This window comes from Rhineura floridana, chromosome 7 (genome assembly GCF_030035675.1).
Source record: "Rhineura floridana isolate rRhiFlo1 chromosome 7, rRhiFlo1.hap2, whole genome shotgun sequence".
NCBI classification, from domain to species: domain Eukaryota; kingdom Metazoa; phylum Chordata; class Lepidosauria; order Squamata; family Rhineuridae; genus Rhineura; species Rhineura floridana.
Genome location: NC_084486.1, coordinates 108,804,908 through 108,824,043, shown reverse-complemented (window position 1 = coordinate 108,824,043; position 19,136 = coordinate 108,804,908). Strand labels below are relative to the sequence as shown.

The 19,136-nt window shown below is 40.5% G+C and overlaps 1 protein-coding gene across 11 annotated transcripts in view; it reads left to right on the top strand.

Annotated features, from left to right (window-relative positions):
- The window catches only part of DOCK10 (dedicator of cytokinesis 10), a 280,049-nt gene that overhangs the window by 136,735 nt on the left and 124,178 nt on the right, over positions 1-19,136 (top strand). For all 11 annotated transcript variants that reach the window (XM_061636814.1, XM_061636810.1, XM_061636815.1 and 8 more), the window contains exons 5-9: positions 8,077-8,149; positions 8,421-8,543; positions 8,925-9,059; positions 17,032-17,215; positions 18,210-18,295. In XM_061636814.1, coding sequence (XP_061492798.1) covers positions 8,077-8,149; positions 8,421-8,543; positions 8,925-9,059; positions 17,032-17,215; positions 18,210-18,295 — 601 coding nt within the window. The remainder of the gene's footprint in view (positions 1-8,076; positions 8,150-8,420; positions 8,544-8,924; positions 9,060-17,031; positions 17,216-18,209; positions 18,296-19,136) is intronic.

Here is a 19,136-nt window from a genome sequence, read left to right as displayed (position 1 = left end):
CAGAGGAGACCAGAGGCAGATGATCTTAAATCCTGGGCAAGTACATATGGTCGTAAACAGTCCCTCAGGTACATTGGTCCAAGGCCGTTTAGGGCTTTAAAGGTCAGAACCAGCACTTTGAATTGGGCCCGGAAGCAAATTGGGAGCCAGTGGAGTCGATAAAGCACAGGAGTGATATGATCCCTGCGCCGTGCTCCAGTTAACATTCTGGCTGCTGCATTTTGAACCAACTGCAATTTCCGAACCATTTTCAAAGGCAGCCCCACATAGAGTGTGTTACAGTAATCAAGCCTCAATGTCACCAATGCATGTGTCACTGTGGCCAAGTCAACTGCCTCCAGAAATTGACGCAGCTGGTAGACAAGTTTGAGTTGGCCAAAAGCACTCCTGGCTACCGCAGCCACCTGATATTCAAGCAGCAGGGCAGGATCCAGAAGGGCTCCCAAACTGCGAACCTGCTTCTTCAAGGGGAGTGCAACCACATCCAGAACAGGTTGCAACCCCATCCCTGATGCAGTTTTTCCCTTGACCAGCAGTACTTCTGTCTTGTCTGGATTAAGTTTCAGTTTGTTAGCTCACATCCAGTCCTTCACAGCCTCCAGGCACTGGTTTAGGATGAGCACTCACTCCCTGCAATGAGGGAGAGATAGAGCTGAGTGTCATCAGCATATTGATGACATTGTACTCCAAATCTCCTGATGACCTCTCCCAGCAGTTTCATATAAATGTTAAAGAGCATGGGAGACAGAATGGAACTTTGCGGTCCCCCACAGGCCAACTGCCAGGAGGTCAAGCAGTAGTCTCCCAGCACCACTTTCTGGGTCCTGTCTGTCAGGTAGGACCAGAGCCATCATAAAACAGTGCCTCCCAATCCCATCCCAGCTAGACGGTCCAGAAGGATACCATGGTCATATGATGTTTTGTTAACTGGAGGTTATGTTCTATTTCTATTTTGGGTGCATTAACAGTTGAATCTGAAACTGCAGTTTGATGTAAAATCAGACTGATTACAATATGTTGCTACTTCAGCAATGACTCTAGCTGTTGGAAAAATCAAACTTAGCCTGCAAACTTAGCCTGCACAAGATGCATGTTTTCAGCCTGCTATGCTTAAACCACTCCACTTACAGAAAGGTGGGCATTGTCAATTAAAAACACATAGCACACCTAGAAATTTGCTAGAATATATTTCACCTCCCACTGTTTTATCTTGTGCACACTGAGACACTCTTCATCTCCACTGGAAGCTATTCTGCAGAATAGTCAGTGCCATTATTCCACAATTGTTTTTGGAGTTTTTAATGTTGCAAAGTGTTGCTGTACTTCACATATTCACAGAAACAGAAGCAAAAGAGAATGATTTACTATAGGAAACTTCACTAAAATTGCAAAGTAAACCAGACATATTTAAAGTGACTATCTGTCGGGACGCGGAATTGGGGTCCCGTGGATTTAGAGTCAGAAGACGAGGGGGAGGGGAGCCCCCTGTCAGACTTGAGCGAAGGAGAAGGAGAGGAATGTCCAGAGATAGGGTTGCCCAGCAACGGAGATCCTGGGAGCGCCAGAGTCTCAGAGCCAACCTTGAAAGTTCACACGCCTCCCCCTCCACCCGGACCTCCCCTTACGACCATACTGGAGTCGGAATCTTCAGAAGGGGAGGGGCCGGCGCTTCCCCCCTCACCGCGTACTGGATGACGAATTAAGAGACAAGAAAGGGGGAGGGGGAGACAGGTGGCCCCTGAGGGTGGATTGAGGCGGAACGAAAGGCTTTGCGCCCGTTTGGGTCCTACTTAAGAGTTGGGCGGGAAAGTGCACTTCGCTCTGTCAACTATCTTTCCATGTCTCAGGATCTGTAAGTCAGTGGCGCTTTATGAGAAGGCGCAGCGTTTGTGTGGATGTCACTCTAATAAAAACTGAATTGCTTTCACCCACTGGTCTGGTCCCTCAGTCTCATCCTGGACCTGACACTATCTGAACTCTCAACTGTCTTAATATTGTTGCTTCCTCCTTGCTAAAACAAGATCAGCACAGCACGTTTTCTTTCTGTTATTTGAACTGATTGCAGGTGTTGCCACCACTCGCCATATGCTCAGAGGCACATGTTACCAAATTCTTCCAAGCTGCACAGGAAATGGTTTGGACTGTGAAAGACCAACCCAAATTGTGTTTGCATTTTGACAAATTTGTAGGGCAGTACAATATCTCAGAGAGGGGGTCAGGTCTCCTGCTTTCCTGATGCATTCACTATAGCTGCCAGTTTCCCTGCTTTTTAAAGTTTAATAGAAATATCTGTTAGCTATAGGTATGTTCTTAAATGGCAAGTGGGTTTTTTTGCTTATTTGTAAATAGTTCTACTTTTTTAATCTGGGAGGTAAGAAATGGAATCCTATGCAAGTTTCCTAAGAATGGATTGATCATTTGCATGCTTATTGAGTTCAGTGGGATTCAGTGGGAGGAGGGAGAGGGGAGAGAGGAGGGGATTGGAAGGTGATGGGGATGGGGAAGGAGGGGCAAATGAAGGGGAAGGGAAGGGGCAAAAGGGAGGTAATGGGAGGGAGGAGGAGGGGAGGGCAGGTTTGATCATTTGCATACTTATTGAGTTCTGTGGGATTTACTCCTGTGCAATCATGCTTAAGGTAGGTAAAACTGGCCATGGGGGGGAGGAGGAGGGAGAGGGAAGAGGGGAGGTGATGGAGGAGGAGGGGGAAGAAGGGATTGTAAGGGGAGAGGGAAGGGGGAAGGTGGGGAAGAGGAAGGGGATAGGAGGGAGGAGGGGGGAAGAACAGATTTGATCATTTGCATGCTTATTGAGTTCAGTAGGATTTACTCCTGTGCAATCATGTTTAGAATAGATGAAACTGACCTGGGGAAGGGACAGGGAGGTGAGGGAGGAAGGGGAAGGGGAGGAGATTGGGTGGGTGAGTACTGGGCAGAGGTGAAGCCCCTTTCCTTTCTAAAGAAAAACATTGTGAACAGTATCATTCTTTTTCAACATTTCGCCCAGCTTTTTATTCTACAGCAGGCACATGTAGCCTCCCACCCAAATTTAAACCAAACCATCCCTGGCCACATCCACACCAGGCCTTTATTTCACTTTGGACAGTCATGGGTTCTCCCAAAGATTAATTTCAATAAATTATGAGAACTCTGACAGAAAATAGTCCAAAGGGGGTCTGTTTTTTCCCCCCTCTCTCTTTTTACACTTTGAACTCTCGATTCTCTCTGACTGTTTTGTGTATTGCCATGAACATTTAGAGGGTTGTTAAGCAAGCCTTTCTGTGTTCGGGGCTATACTTTTTATAAGGTTTTGTTTTGGAATGAGCTTATGGGAAGCATCAGGATGGCATGGGGAATATTTTCATATTTCATATTTTAACATTGTGGAATGTGAAAAATCCATGCTGGCTATAGTATACAGCCACCCTTGTGGCTGTACAATTATTACTGTTTACATTCTTTAGTTTGAATATACAAAACTGCCTTGTAGCCAGGGGGAGACCATACAGTGTTAATCTAAAAACTGCATATGGTTCTAAACCCTTTCTAGTTGTCAGATCAGCCTGGACATCAACGCTTATTGCATATTAAGGAGATGACCCTCGAAGTTCACAGTTACCCCATCACGTCCTGTTTATGTCATCAACACTTGTAACTCTAACTAGAGTAAATACACCTGTTGGAAGATAATACAAAGAACCAATAACATAGCATTTAATCTTTAGATCACTTTGAGAAAGATTTAAAACAAAAAAACACTGAGTCACAAAAGAAAATCATTATGTGATATCCAATTGGTATTCCATCCCAGACAGAAGAAGTCCATCAGCAGAACATGGAGGGTGACAATTTCCAGTGATTTCTTTTCCCGTGTACCCCCAAATATGCTCTGAAGGGTTTAGGATATAGATTTAGGGTACAGAGTGACTGGAAAGGAGGTGGAAGAATAACTGAAAATTGCCTCCCTCCCCATTCTGATGAATGCCTTCTGTCAGCAGAAAAACATCAATTGGATACCATCCCATGATTCCTAAATCATCATTCTTATTTGTAAAAAATCTGATCATGTTAACTGAAGCTAACTTAGGCCCTTAAAGATTCTTGTGTGCAAAAGCATAGCCAGCTGAAAAAGGGGAAGAATGATGTACACAGGGAGGAGCTGCTCCCTGTCTTCTTAAAATATCCTAGGAGCAGATCTGAGTGAAGAACTCGCCCATAGCTTCCTGTACTGTCCAACCCTGTGTGACTGTGTTACAACATGATATGGGCCACAAAGGACGGAAATAGCCCATAGAGCAGCATGACAAACATAGAAAGCCCAGCATTTTGGGACATCTATTTATTTATTTATTTTGGAGTATATATGCCCTACCTACTAACTTAAGTTTTCAAGGCAGCATACAACATATTGAGCATATACTAAAATACACTAAAATATTGAGCATACACTAAAATAGTCAGTCAAATTTAGTGAATCAATTTTCAGACAATATCAATAAAATAGAGACAATAAAAACAAACAGACAATAAAAACAAATGTATTTTTGAAAAACAATAGGTGAATAAATAAATCTTAAAAACAAATAACTAAAATGTAAAAATTAAAAAATTAAAAACATTATAAATGCCTCACATGACTTAACTGCAAAGAGGCAACCTTCTGAGTCCTAAACTGGTTACATCTACTTAAGAGAAAATTCTGTTTGTCTTTGACCTCCCAATTTCTCATATGGTTGAGAAATGGAAAATAAATAATTTTCCCCACTCTTGTTGCTCGCTCACTTACCTATCGATCTCCCCTGGACAAACAGCTCTTTTTTGTCCTTCTGCAAGCAAGGAGATAAGGTCAGATAAGGGCATCAGCGGCTCGTCCAGAGAGGGCACCATCTCATAGTTCTGCAGCATCACTTCCCTGTGCCTGGATCCAGCAGACACTATTCCTCCTTGGACAAGCACATAGTCATCTCCTTAAAAGAGAATGCACCCTCTGCTGCTTGCATTTTGGGTCTTTCTGCTTCACCACAAAGAGGAGAGGATTGAGAATGTCTTTCTTCTGCCTCTTTGTCCTTTTCAGGCATCAGCCTCCCACTCACCAAGGAATGTTGAATTCTCTTCCTGGCTCATCTGCTGAGCAGCTTCCTTTCCATATCTCCTGTCTTTTTCATTCCAAGTGCAGCTTAAAAGTTTGGGGGGTGGCCTTTCTACCCATTGGACACCTTCTGTCCCATCCCATCATAACTAATACTATATTGCAGTGTGGTGAGAAGATTTTTCTATTATATAAAGTTTTGATGAAAAGATTTTTTTTAAGAAAAAAAGACAGAAAGAAAGAGTTTCACCCAGGAGGAGATTGCTTCCCTCACAGTAAGCTATTTTTCATCATGTGAAAATGTATCGGGCTAGATCCATCATAGCTCAGAGAACTTTCATTTTTCAGTACTAATCAGAGCCTTGTCTTTGAATTTTCTATTGAGAACCACATGAATTAGAACTAAGCAGTGATATTATGCTGCCAGCATAATCGAAACTTTAAAGCATTTGCTTAGGGAAGATTCAATTGTTTCCTTCCTTCAAGGCATGTTGCGTTAGCCAGTTGTTTCACACACTTACAGAGCATATAGATTGATGGAATAGTCAGCTGCACTCAGAAGCATTTTTTCAATAGACAGGGAACTTCTTATCTGGGGGGGGAAAAGGAAGTGGGCAAGTGATGTAGATCATCTAGAGACAAAAAGTCTGGCTTATTCTGGGGCCCACTTCTTCCTGTTTTGTGCTGTAAATTGTGAAGTAAGATGTCAGGGAACTACTAAATTTGCAATGTGTAATAGGACTCATCCTGTGTATTTAACAGTTAGTAGAGAACTTCCATGAGTAGCTGACTTCTTTAAGAAGATGTGGGTTGTTGAAAAAAACAAAACTCTGCAAACTGAAAGTACAAAGGAAATATGCACTATTATTCTATATAGACCATATACAGACTGATTTCCAATTAGCTAAGTTGTTACTGGTACAAACCCTATACAGCTTGGAACCAGGATTCCTAAAAGATCACCTCAGCCATTATATACCCAAATGATCAGTGTGCTCTTCAGGAGAGCACATTCTACAGATACCGTCTTATCAGGAGGTCTGTCCTGTATAAATTGGGTCTTTAGTGTGAATGCCTCCCATTATATATCAGACAGACACAATCTCTATTATCTTTTTATCACCTTTTGAAGACCTTTTTCTAAAAAGCTTTTAAAGTGAAGATTCTTACACCAGTCTGTACTTCTATTGGATTTGAAATTGTTTTTATTGTTAATCACTTTGGGATGTTTCATGGGAAGCAATTCATAAATTAATCTGATAAATAAGTAGACCTGCCTATTCATTAAGAACTTTAGTTGAAGCCTTCCATGGTTGTGCCATGGTCTGCTGAAGTTCATCCTGCAGCAATTGGGGGGTCTTATCTTGGTGATGCCCAGTTTGTGCAATTCTCTGAAATAAGACCAGTACTAACTGTGATGTGCTTTTGGTACTTGTTAAAAAATATACTTGTTTGTCCAAGAATTTTCTGGTTGATATTCAGCCCTTTGTAAAAAATTATCAGGTTAATGTTATTATATTCTTGCATTAATGTTGATTTTATTGAACTTGTTGTGTATTACTGTGAACCACTTTAGGATTTTTAATGAAAGGTGGTATTAACAGTTCTAAATAAAATACAATATTCATTTCTAAGGCTGTTAGGAGTTAAGTATGGATAAGTCTCAGTGTTTCTTAGAACAGTCTATTCAGTACCAAGAGATCACAATCAAGTAGATCACAGTGTCTGCATGTGCAGAGGTTCTGTGGCCCTACCTTGAGCCTATGATGGATCACTTCTGCAAATGTCTTTAGTGCCACAACTGCAACAAAAGTTAGATAGTTCCAGCTTTTCTCCAATGGGTTGGCCATGGATCCATGTATCAAGCTTGTTGAAAACCCTCAGGACAGGGATGGGGGACAAATTCAATTCAATTCACATATAAAGGTGAACCTGTCTAATTTACACAAGTATGGAAATGTTCCTGTTTCAAAATGTATTTCCACTTGTAGATTATGTCTGGTGTTGGTTTAGGTTGGTGTAGTGGTTAAGGTGTTGGACTATGACCTGGAAGACCAGGGTTTGAATCCCCACACAGCCATGAAGCTCACTGCGTGACCTTGGGCCAGTCACTGCCTCTCGGCCTCAGAGGAAGGCAATGGTAAACCACCTCTGAATACCGCTTGCTGTGAAAACCCTATTTACAGGGTTGCCATAAGTTGGAATCGACCTGAAGGCAGTCTATTTCCATTTTTTTCCATGATTAACACACTGTGTTACATGTTTTTCTTTTTGTATCATATTTTATATTTTGAATGGTTATAGATCATCATGAGAGGCAGCTGGCAGGAAGTTGGGCTAAGAGGCAATGCAGAAATGTTAAAATAAATTGGTCAATCACAACCTGAACACATATTGACATAGCCTTAAGACTTATTCACCATTCCAGTATATACTGAAAAAAACTGCAAAAATGAATCTAGCTCCCCAAGCAGAGTGAAGTTCCAAGAAATATAGAAGCAGTGTCAAATGTAGATCAAAATGTTCCGGATGTACCCCAACCCATTAAAATCAATATGTTTAGCTGGCAGAGGTAGGCCCAATAAGAGTTTTCCAGTGGTTTTGCAACAATTCTTCAGAATCTGACAAGAATGAAGACACATGTGCTACTCTTTTATGCTATGAAAGTTCTAAAGCTAAATGTGAATTCTTAAGTGAGCGGTTATACTGTTGGGTGACCAGTGTACTCAAATGCTAGTTTTGGAGGGAATAGCTGCATTTTATTCACCAGTTTTGCAAAAAGAAAAACAAATCAATAAAACCACAATATTTCAAATATGACCAAGCAATTTTCCAAAGTTACACTTTTTATAATAATCTGTGGCATGCATTATACTTTCAGATTATAGAGAAGTAAGGGTACTGATTGACTGTATTAGCAGTGCCATTTAAAAAACAACGCTCTATTATACATTATGCAGATGAAAATTAATATATTTGTTTCTCCTTAGGCATGAGTATGGACTAGATAAACTCCCTTCACATTCCTTTGAAATTGATCATGAAGATGTTGACAAGGATGAAGTAAGCCTCCTCCTCCCCATCTTTCTCCTCAGTGTCGAATTGGCGTTTTTCTTATTTTAATGGACGCTTCGTAGAAACAAATTTGCTTTATCATTGTTTGCTATACAAAGAAAGATCTATACTGAAATGGCACTGGGAAGTTACTTTTGTTAACAGAAAGTAGGCATTCAATCATACAGTGTACCTTAATGTTTTCAACTTGGAAAAAAAGGAAAGGAAAGAGGAGAAAAATCCACAACTCAGTGGAATTCTAACAGTGTATTTCTCACAGGATACAACATCCCACTCATCTTCGAAAGGTGGTGGAGGAGGAGGAGGGACGGGAGTTTTCAAATCTGGCTGGCTTTATAAGGGGAATTTTAACAGCACAGTAAACAACAGCATTACGGTTCGGGTAAGGAAATTATTGTGTCTTCTTTGTTTTTGGTTATTATTTATACGTCCTCTGCCTCCCGTGATCATTGAATATCTGCTTTCCATTTTCATTTAGTTGTCTTGTCTCAAAATAGAATCAATGGAAGTGCATTTAGGCTGCAATGCTATACTCACATTACCTGCTGGGAGTGAGTCCCATTGAATTCAGCGAGGCTTACAAGTGGACATGTATAAAATTGCACTGTAAATGATATTAAAGTGGATGTTGCCATTGTCTACTGAAAATGTATACTTGAAAATGGTTATCGGTAGTGTTACACTTAAAACTCCTTCTCTGAATAAACCATCTTTCAGAAAGAATTTGCAGTACATCCAATCCTGTTTTTTTGTTTTCACATAGTCTTTCAAAAAGCGCTACTTCCAGCTGACGCAGTTGTCAGACAACTCATATATAATGAACTTCTACAAAGATGAAAAGATCTCAAAGGAGCCCAAAGGCTGCATCTTTTTGGATTCCTGTACAGGGGTTTTGCAGGTAAGCCATTTTGTTGGTTTTTCAAAGAAATTACCTTCAAATATAAGTTCCAGAATGTATATATATATATATTCATAATGTCTACCCTGCTTAACTATCCCTATGAAATTATTCACGCAGCTTGTTGAAATTGCTCACTACTACAATAAAAGCGGTGTTAAAGCAGTATAAAACTATTGTGTGGAGGAGACAACTGCATTGTCTGTCAGCGGCCTCCACAGCATCCCACTTATGAGCTAGCGCAGGGCCTTTTTAAGAAACTGAGAAGCTCTGTGCAAAATGTTCATTTGAGGCCCTCCGTACCACCTTTATCTCCCAGCTGCTCACTTGCTATCTCCACTCCTCTTCGCTCCTTGAAATCCACATGCTCTCCTGCTGGTATAGTGTCCAGTTAGAACTGTTCTGTCTTCTCTCTGCTGGTCCCATCAAATTAGAACTGTTCTCTCAGTTCTGATTAGTGTTCTCACTTGGAAAAGAGAGGGAACAGTTTTAACTCTGTTCTCTCTGCTAGTAGTGTCCATTTCTGATTCTGCGACCAGTTATAATGGTGGAGGGCCTAAGAAAACTATGTCAGTGAAAGTTAAGAAAAACTAGTGGCCATTATAATTTATAATTATGCGATGAAGGGAACAGAAACCCTGGAGATCACTCTCGTAGGTTTCTGTCAACATACTGGTCAGGCCTCTAGCTGAGGAGGGGGGGCAAATGGGGGCACCTCCCCCCTAGAGCTGTGCTTCCCCACCCTAGGGTTTTTTTTGGAAATTGTATTCTTGTTCATTTGTGACATGACAGACAATGGCAAATTCCATTTGAAGAATGATAGCTTGTTTTAAGAACAGGAACAATTTAAGAATAGGACCCTCTGAAAAATTTGGTGAATAATGCAAGGTGAGTGCACAACAAAGGTCTCATCTGGAAGAGCCCCAAAAAGTCTGACTATGGTTGAGCTGGGTTGCTATTATTAGCACTGTCTGTGAATACAACCATGTTGCTCATGCTGTTGTGACACAAGGACACTACCACCGGTAGAGTTTGTTTTGTGATTTTTTTCCCCATTGGGTTTATGGAGCTCAAGTTAGCAGAATTCTGAAAGAAAAGAGTTGGCAACAAAGCAGAAATGGCAGTATTGGTGTGGTCCTCTCCATGTGTGAGACCCAGGGCAATTGCCTTTTGTACCCCCCTCCCAAAGGCCCTGGCCCAGCAGGATGTTAAGGCAAATGGGACCTGCAACAAAGTGTTGCACTGTGAAATGTTCTTGTCAAGTTTTTCAATCAACTATGCATTTTTCAAGGATATTCCATTCTATCCCATTCATCCCTGGTTTTCCATTTCTCTCACAAAAACAGACACCAGCGTTTTCCCTCCATTTAGGAGGGTTTTTTCCCTAAAGCTTTTTTGTGTGTCTGCATATCTGATGCCTCCTAGGAAGAACATCAGGAGAGACCAAAATGGTCCCATCCATCTGCCACAAAGGAACAAGTTGCAGGGAGCTTGCTTCCTCCTTAGGACCGAGGAGAGGAAAGGAAACATACTCTGACCCCATCCACTGGCCAAGGTGTGCTAGGCGGTGTGGCTTTGTGTACAATAGTGGTACATATGGTGGCATGGAGCTGCAGAGCCACTTTCACAATAATGGTGCTGCTCCTGTTATCTTAACAAGGCTGTGGTGGGGCTCTATGGTGGTGGTGAGGTAGCTCCAACCTCACCACTGCCCCACCTCAGTCCTATCCAGATAAGGAGCAGTGATGCCAATGTAAGGAGGGTGGCCTCATATCATCAAGTATGCCAATACTTTGTGCGTGTGTGTGTATGTGTTATTGCAGTGTGTTGTAAGCTGCCTTGAGAATCATTCAATCAACAGATAAGATATAAATATTTCAAATAAATAAAACCTTGAGGCTCTCCCAAACCTGTTGATGGCACACATGTGTTTTGTGCATCAGTGGCACCACTTTGACTGTACAAGGATCAGCACTCAGCAAATGTGTTTGCTGTTGGTATACAGGATACTACATACAGGTTAGAATGCAGGTAATCGTGAAACTACTGTGTGTATTTACGTATGCATGTACAAAAAATATATAAATGTATTGGGTGATATACAACTATGCTTGTTTTCCAGATCCTTGATCTGCTAGGCTAGAGGGAGTAAGGATGAGGCAGAGATGTTCCTCTGGCCAGTGCAGCCAGAGGGGAAGTTCTACTGCTGTGGCACACCTCAGTGTTGCCCACCCAAATGGCAGGCAGAAGCTACTGCAGCTGTTAGCCAGTGGAAATGCCTGAAATGAGACATTTTGAGGGCAGAAAGAGGGAAGAGGCGGTAAAATATCTACTGAATCCTGAGACAGCCCTACTTCTATTACATGGCAGCAACAGGCCAGGACCAGGCCTCTTCACTGTGCCATCCTGCCTTCCCCACCTTCTGCCCTGGCTGGCACAAGTGGCAGGGCTGTGGATACGGTGATGGTTACACTACTCTGCTAAGCTTCACCACTATCGGCCAGGGATTTAGATTACTTTATAAATCATTTTCAGAGTACATCCATTGAAATAAATAGACTTAAAGTCATATTCCAAGCATGGCTAATGTTGGATATCATCCACTGAAAATCTACTTAATATATTTGATGACCAAGTGGCCCATATTATTAACTGCTTTTTTAAAAAATTGTCAATACATTCAGTGACAAACGTTTTTGCAACTTTTTGTTGAATGGACAAAGTAAAAGCTAACTTGAATTGCACCAGATGTTTTGTGGTGAGGTTATGTGTTTGCCAAATTGGAAACAGCTTTAAGCAGAGTGAATCATACTGATCCAGTGATTCTGGGACACTTGAGACAATACTGATGAGCACATGGAGTTCCATGGGAGCAGTGAATGCACCTTCTTTCTCTTGAAAGGATAGCCCAAGGGTGGAAACACACTCAAAGTTCTGCCGGTTCCTGTGTGTCTCCACACCTCTCTTCTGAAAACAGGGGCAGATGATGCTAGTCAAACCCTGCCCCTTTTTACTGTAAAACCTGATAGGAGCAGCCTGAGTGTATTTTTTTTAAAATCAACTTCAAAGAGATTTTGCAACTGATCGGCAGATCAACCCATTCCCCCTCCAGGTGTGGCCAATAGAAACGCTTTGATCTGGCAACTAGTGTGTTTACAGCCCAACATTTAGGGTCCTGGTTCATAGTATTGAGCCTTATGACTGCCTCAAGTCCTACAAATATATTTTCAATGTTTTTTGAGGTTTTCTTAAGGCACTTCACTGTGTAGCTGCGGTTGCTGAATCAGACTACTTGGCCAATACTCAAGTTTTACAGCTGTACCATATTTATCTTTGCTGAACAGAGGAAGTACGCTTGAAAATAGTAGATACAGATTTTTTTTATTGATCACAGTGCCTCTAACTCACTGCAACATCTAACAGTTGTAACAACCATTCATATATTACGAACATCCCAAATATAGGGTGGGTTTCATCCAGTGCATAATGCAAATGCTTTATCCTACCTGCTTTTTATAGTATCATCCATTTATAGCAAAGAGAGATTAGTGTGTGGGGGGGGGTTATCATAAATCTCCTGAAAAAGATGGAATTTCTTAGAGAGAGCTCCTTTCAATAACACACATTACTTTTCCTCTTTATTGCAAATTAAGAACATTCTTTTAAGTTAGAGATGGGAAATCTGCTGAACTTTATCTCCAGTCAGCCCCAGCCAACATGACCAATAGTCAGGGATTGTGGGAGTTGTAAAAACTGACCTCTGTATGGCATTTATTCATCTGACTAAGACCTTTGATACTGTAAATCGAACTGCTCTCTGGACCATCCTTCTGAAAATTGAATGCCCTGATAAATTTGTGAATATTTTGCGACTCCTCCATGACAACATGACGGCGACAATTTTGGATACAATGGCTCTCAAAGTGATCCATTCAAAGTGGGATCAGGCCTCAAACAGGGATGTGTCATTGCTCCAACCTTATTTGCTATTTTCATCGCCCGATTCTACACCTTGTTGAGGGGAAACTTCCCACTGGCATGGAAATCACATATCAAACAGATGGAAAGCTTTTTAATCTCAGTAGGCTGAAAGCAAAAAAGTAAGGTAATTACAACCTCTGTCATGGAACTTCAATATGCCGATGATAATGTAGTCTCCGCACATTCAGAGGAAGATCTTCAAACTATCGTAAATGTCTTTGCAGAAGCATATGAAAAGCTTGGCCTCTCGCTTAACATAAAAAACCCCAAAGTGCTTCATCAGCAAGTGCAAACCAGTCCCTCTGTAGCACCATCAATCCAGCTTAATGGTGCGACGCTGGAGAATGTCGATCACTTTTCATATCTTGGCAGCCACGTCTCTGTTAAAGCTGACATTGACGCTGAAATTCAGCATCATCTGAGCTCTGCAAGTGCCGCATTCTCCCGAATGAAGCGTGGAGTGTTTGAGGATCGGGATATGCGCAGGGAGACCAAAATTCTTATTTACAAAGCCATTGTACTACCGACCTTACTGTATGCCTGTGAAACATGGACCATCTATAAACGCCACTCGCAACTTCTTGAAAGATTCCACCAATGCTGCCTCTGGACAATTCTGCAAATTACTTGGGAAGATAGGCAGACTAATATTAGCGTATTGGAAGAAGCAAAGACCACCAATGTTGAAACAATGATCCTCCAACATCAACTTCGCTGGACCGGCCATGTTGTTCGAATGCCTGATCACCGTCTTCCAAAGCAGCTACTTTACTCCCAACTTAAGGATGGAAAACGGAATATCGGTGGACAGCAAAAGGTGTTTAAAGATGTTCTCAAAGCTAATCTAAAAAAATGTAACATAAGCATCGAGAACTAGGAAGCCTTGGCCCATGAGTGTCCCAATTGGAGGTCGGCCATTATCAAAGGTGCTATGGACTTTGAAGAAGCATGAGTACAGGGCAAAAGGGACAAACGAGCTAAGTTGAAGGCACATCAAGCAAATCCTCATCGTGACCATCTTCCATCTGGAAACCTACGTCCTCACTGTGGGAGGCTGTGTGGATCCAGAATTGGCCTCCACAGTCACTTATGGACCCACTGTTAAAGACCTTACCCTGGAAGACAATCTTACTCAGCCACGAGTGATCGCCAATGAATGAATGATACATGGAGCATTCAGAAACATTGTTCCTAAGCATAGGGAAAAAAATGTTCCAACTATCTCTTTGCAGGTGCTGTTTTTAACAATAACAATAGGTTGATCCAGGGAACTAAATATTGCTGAAACAGAGGTCCTTTCCATGTTTTCATTCAGATGTACAACTGTGAACTAAGAGACCTGAGTAATTTGGAACTTTGAAATTAGAATGTCTAGAACGTTTGGTGTTCTAGATACCAGAGCTTGATAGTGGTTAGTTTCAAATGAGATTGGGATAACAGTGCTGAGGCAGATTTTTAACCCTTTTCTCCTTCTGAAGTTATTTGCCCTATGAGTGAAAACTTATAGGCACCACATTAGACCCACTATGCAGGATGTAGAGTACACCCAGTTTTCCAATTGTCTGTTGGCTCAATTGCTGTTGGCTACCCAAGTATTTGGTGTGGAATAAGGTATTTAACGTCATGGAAATTCCATCTATCCAATCCATCAGGACTGCCATATTCATAGTTACTTTGATCTGCTTTCTCTGCTGCATTTGAATCGAGAAGTATGTCCTAGGTTTGTGTAACATAGAAAAGCTGTAGGAAAGTTAAAACGTATATAAACCCTAAATGTGAGCCGCTTCTGAAATCACTCTGCGGTTTCAAGAGATGGATAGTTCCAGTAGACATTAGACATAAACTGGGCTAAGACTGGAATATCTGTCCCAACCTATATGATGTGGTATTTGTGCCATTCTTTCTGAATGTTATAATATTGAACTTTAAATTAAATGTGGGAGATAGTGAAGTCAAAAGCCAATTCTCTTGTGGTAGGACCAATAAAGAATCAAAAGGGGGAAAATAGGAAATATTTGGCTATAGATATGAAAAAGAAGCTTATACACAGATTCTTAAAGGTGTGCCAAAACTTTGAAGCACATCTTGTAAGTACATATTGCTGCTTGGTGTGTTTAAATACTCAGCATGCAAAAATGCTGAAGAAGAAGAAGAAGAAGAAGAAGAAGCTTGATAGCATTCTGTCATCTAATTTGAATGATTTTGAATAAAAAGGAAATGCATAGGAGAAGTGCACAATAAAGAAAACATCCAAATTAATGACATTTGTTCCTTGCTTTTATGAAGGGAGTTTATTTGCATCTTCCTTGTAAGCTCTGTCCCTACGATCCACGGCAGGAACCCTGCCACAGATCGTGGAAGGGGAGCGCTACTCTCCCACCCTAACAAAGAGTCCTTCAGGGGCCCCTCTGGGCCACAGGGGCCCTCAGTCAGGGCTTAACCTGGCCGCCCTTTGTCGTCAGACCTGTCGCCAAACCCCCATCAGAATTTGAACCTTATCCTCTTCTCCCAGGCATTTTAGCATGTGTTTTTAAATTGCTTTTTTTTAAAAATGTGTTTTTAAATTTGTATATTTGTTTTTAATGTTTTTAATTGTTGTAAACTGACCAGAGAGCTTTGGCTATGGGACGGTATACAAATACAATAAATAAACACATAAACAGAGGATTCAGCCTATAGTTGAATTCTTGGCAGATTTTTAATCTTCCAAGTAAGTAACATCTCCCAAGATTATTTATTGTTCTTTAAAAATGGAATGAGATGCAAGGAAAGTGCATATACTCCTTTGGATGTGTTTTTCTTGCAAGGGAAAGTATTTGCATGTTATGAAATGCCATAAAGAAGTCTTTTATAAAAATATTCAGTCAAGTCAGCAGACAGAGTTCAAAGGCTGTGCAGTACCAGGCGTCATGTAAAACTATCTGGATTTTATATTTCAATGGATTTCAGCCTAGTTATTTTCCTTGGATTCCATTTGAATACCCTTTCTCTTATTTCTGTTAATATTATTTTCTGTTCTGAACATTACTTTACATTTTAACAAAATGGGGGAGGGGTGGAGGTTCCCCAGCACTATTCTGGGTATTCCCCAGAATACAGTTTAGCCTGTCTGAAAGTACTGAATATCAGTATATCAGTGCAATCTTCTCTTTAAACAACAGCCTGTTTAACAACGGCCATTTCAAGCAATGGTCTGAAAGATCTGGCAGTTATTACAATGTTTCTTTTGGTGACATATTCAGCACTGCTATATTAGTCAAGCAAACTCAGCTTTTTTTCCAGTAAGGTCTACCACTCTGGTGCCCTAGAAGGCATAGATACCATGTAAGGTGAAAGGGGGGGGGGCGAAAAGAAAAGACAACAGAGCACCATGCAAAAAGATTGCTACCCCATTTCCTTGTGCAAACTTTGAGCATTGTCAGTTCAAGACAACTGTATTTTATGTATTGTTATCTATTTTAATACGTTTTTGTGTATGTTTTTATTGTGTATGATTTTGTTGTGAGCCACCCTGAGTGCGCTATTTTAGGGTAGAAGGGCAGGACAGAAATATTTTAAATAAAATAATCTTTCAACCTTACTAGTATAAATAACTATGTTTGCAGTCCTATGTACAGTTACTTAGCACTTGGCAGTAAGCCAAATTGAATTCAATGAAACTCAGCAGACATGTCTAACATAAGACTGTAAAGTGTGTGGTCAGAGATCGTCCCTATGGAAATGGACTGATACATAAAATACCTACCACATAGCAGAATTTTAAGGGGTAGGGCTGTAACTAAGTGGTATCGACGTATATGAGGTATAAAAATCTCTCATTGCTTTTCCCGCTGTTGATTCCCAATTACCACCATAAGGAGCACATTTGTATCTATAACATATGGGTGCTACTTCTTGTTTGTTTTTGTATAGAATTTGTCATGATGTTTTTCACTGCTTTTTTTAATTACTTCCTCCTTTTTTATTTTTAATAAATATCTTGATCCAATAGAATAACAGGCTTCGGAAACATGCCTTTGAGCTGAAAATGAATGACTTGACATACTTTGTGCTGGCAGCTGAAAATGAGCAAGATATGGATGAATGGATTTTCACTCTCAACAAGATTCTGCAGATCAATCCAGAAGGGTCCGTTCAAGAGAGAAAGAGCGCAGACATCACAGATCTGAAATTTGGTAAAAGGGAATGTTTTTAATAATTTTGGGTACATTGTCTTTTTTTAGCATTGCTAAAAATAAAGCATTGCATTTCCCCCCACTTTGCATAGATCTATTGATGCATAAATAGTTTTAAATCCCTGTTCTGAAAGGGCTTGTTGTTAATTGCATAGTGCTGAACGTTTTAAAAGTTGTATTAACTACTCTGCTCCCTGTAGAGTCCATCAGAACAATGTGGTATAAACCAATACAGGCAGGATATTAGCAAATGCAGTTCTATCACTTAGTTTCTATTTAATTTATGTATTAGGGCAGGAAGCCACAAACCAATCATGCTGTTAAACACTGAGGAGGCTGAGACCTGCCCTGTGATTCAAAATGCATTTACAGCAAAAGAAACACAGTGGAGGAGTCTACGCTGTCATTAAGTCTTCCTTCAACCACAGGACATATCCTGTGATGGGCTTTACATGTGAGTCATAATTCCACAAGAGAGTAGCTGGTTTTGTTTGATACGGTACAGCAGAAGCTGGTTGCTTGACAGCCACAGAGATATTCTATTGCTGCAATGGTTTTGTGATTAGAGTCATAGTCCGCAGCTTAATTGATATTGATGAAAAGGTTATTAAAAGTGTTTATATCATGATTTATTTTCCATATGGACTGTGGGAGCACAAGACACTTGTACAGCTGTGTGACAGAGCTGCCTCATTCTTTTCTCCATTCAGCTATCTACAATGGAAAAGCAGTATAACTTATAAAAGCAAGCAGGGAAGCCCCTGCCTGTGCACATCAGGTCATGCAATTCATTGTAGTTGTTGTTGTTGTTGTTGTTGTTGTTATTAATTATTTACATTTGTATACTGCCCCATAGCCGAAGCTTTCTGGGCAGTTTACAACAATTAAAAACAAATATACAAATATACACATTTAAAAACACTTAAAAAAAAAACAATTCATCATTAAAGTATTTGGGAGAAATTAATATTCAGTCATGGTTTTTATTTTTAAGATTCTGAAGACATGTCAGTGAATTATGATTGCCCACAAGAGGAAACTGATTCTTCAGAGAATAGCTTGCATCCAGATTTTTCTAAAGTAAGAGGCTATTGTTGTTGTTGTTTAAAATAAATCTGTCTGTTTTAGGTACCAGAATGAAACTTTCACATCTTGTTCCAAAGTGTCCAACTCTAGTGGCATGATGCATCGTGGAAGTCCAGTTTACACACCAGCCAAAGGCATCACACATACTCAGCAGGATAAAAACTTAAGAAGAGTCCTGCTGAATCAGGCCAAAAACCTATAGGCTATAGTCCAGCATCCTCTTTTCACAATGACCAATCAGATAGCTATGGGAAACCCACAGGCAGGGCCTGAGAACAACAGCACTCTGTCCCCACTTGTGATTTCCAACAACTGGTATTCAGAGGCATACTGCCTCCAACAGTAGAGATAGAACATAGCCACTGATAGTCTTAGCCTCCATCAATTTGTCTCATCCTCTTTTAAAGCCATCAAAACTGATGGCCATCCTTACATCTTGTGGAAGTAAATTCAGTAGTTCAAATGTATACTGGGGGAAGAAGTTCTTTCGTTTGTCTGTCCTGAATTTTCCAACATGTAGCTTCATTGGAGGGCTCTGAGTTCTATTATTATGAGAAAGGGAGAAAAACCTCTCCCTATTCATTTTTTTCCACACCATGCATAATTTTATACAACTCTGCAGGGGTGATAAAAAAATCAATTTTTTTTAAAAAAATCAAAGAATCATATTTTTATTAGATTTTTTTATTTAAATCAGATTTCAATTTTTCTTACAGTTAGTAAAAAAAAAGAGCCTAGGTCAAAGATCTCATCATGAACACTAATTATACAACTTCTAATTATATTCTATGAATATGTTAACAGCAGTTTACGGAGATGGGAGATAACCTGATCA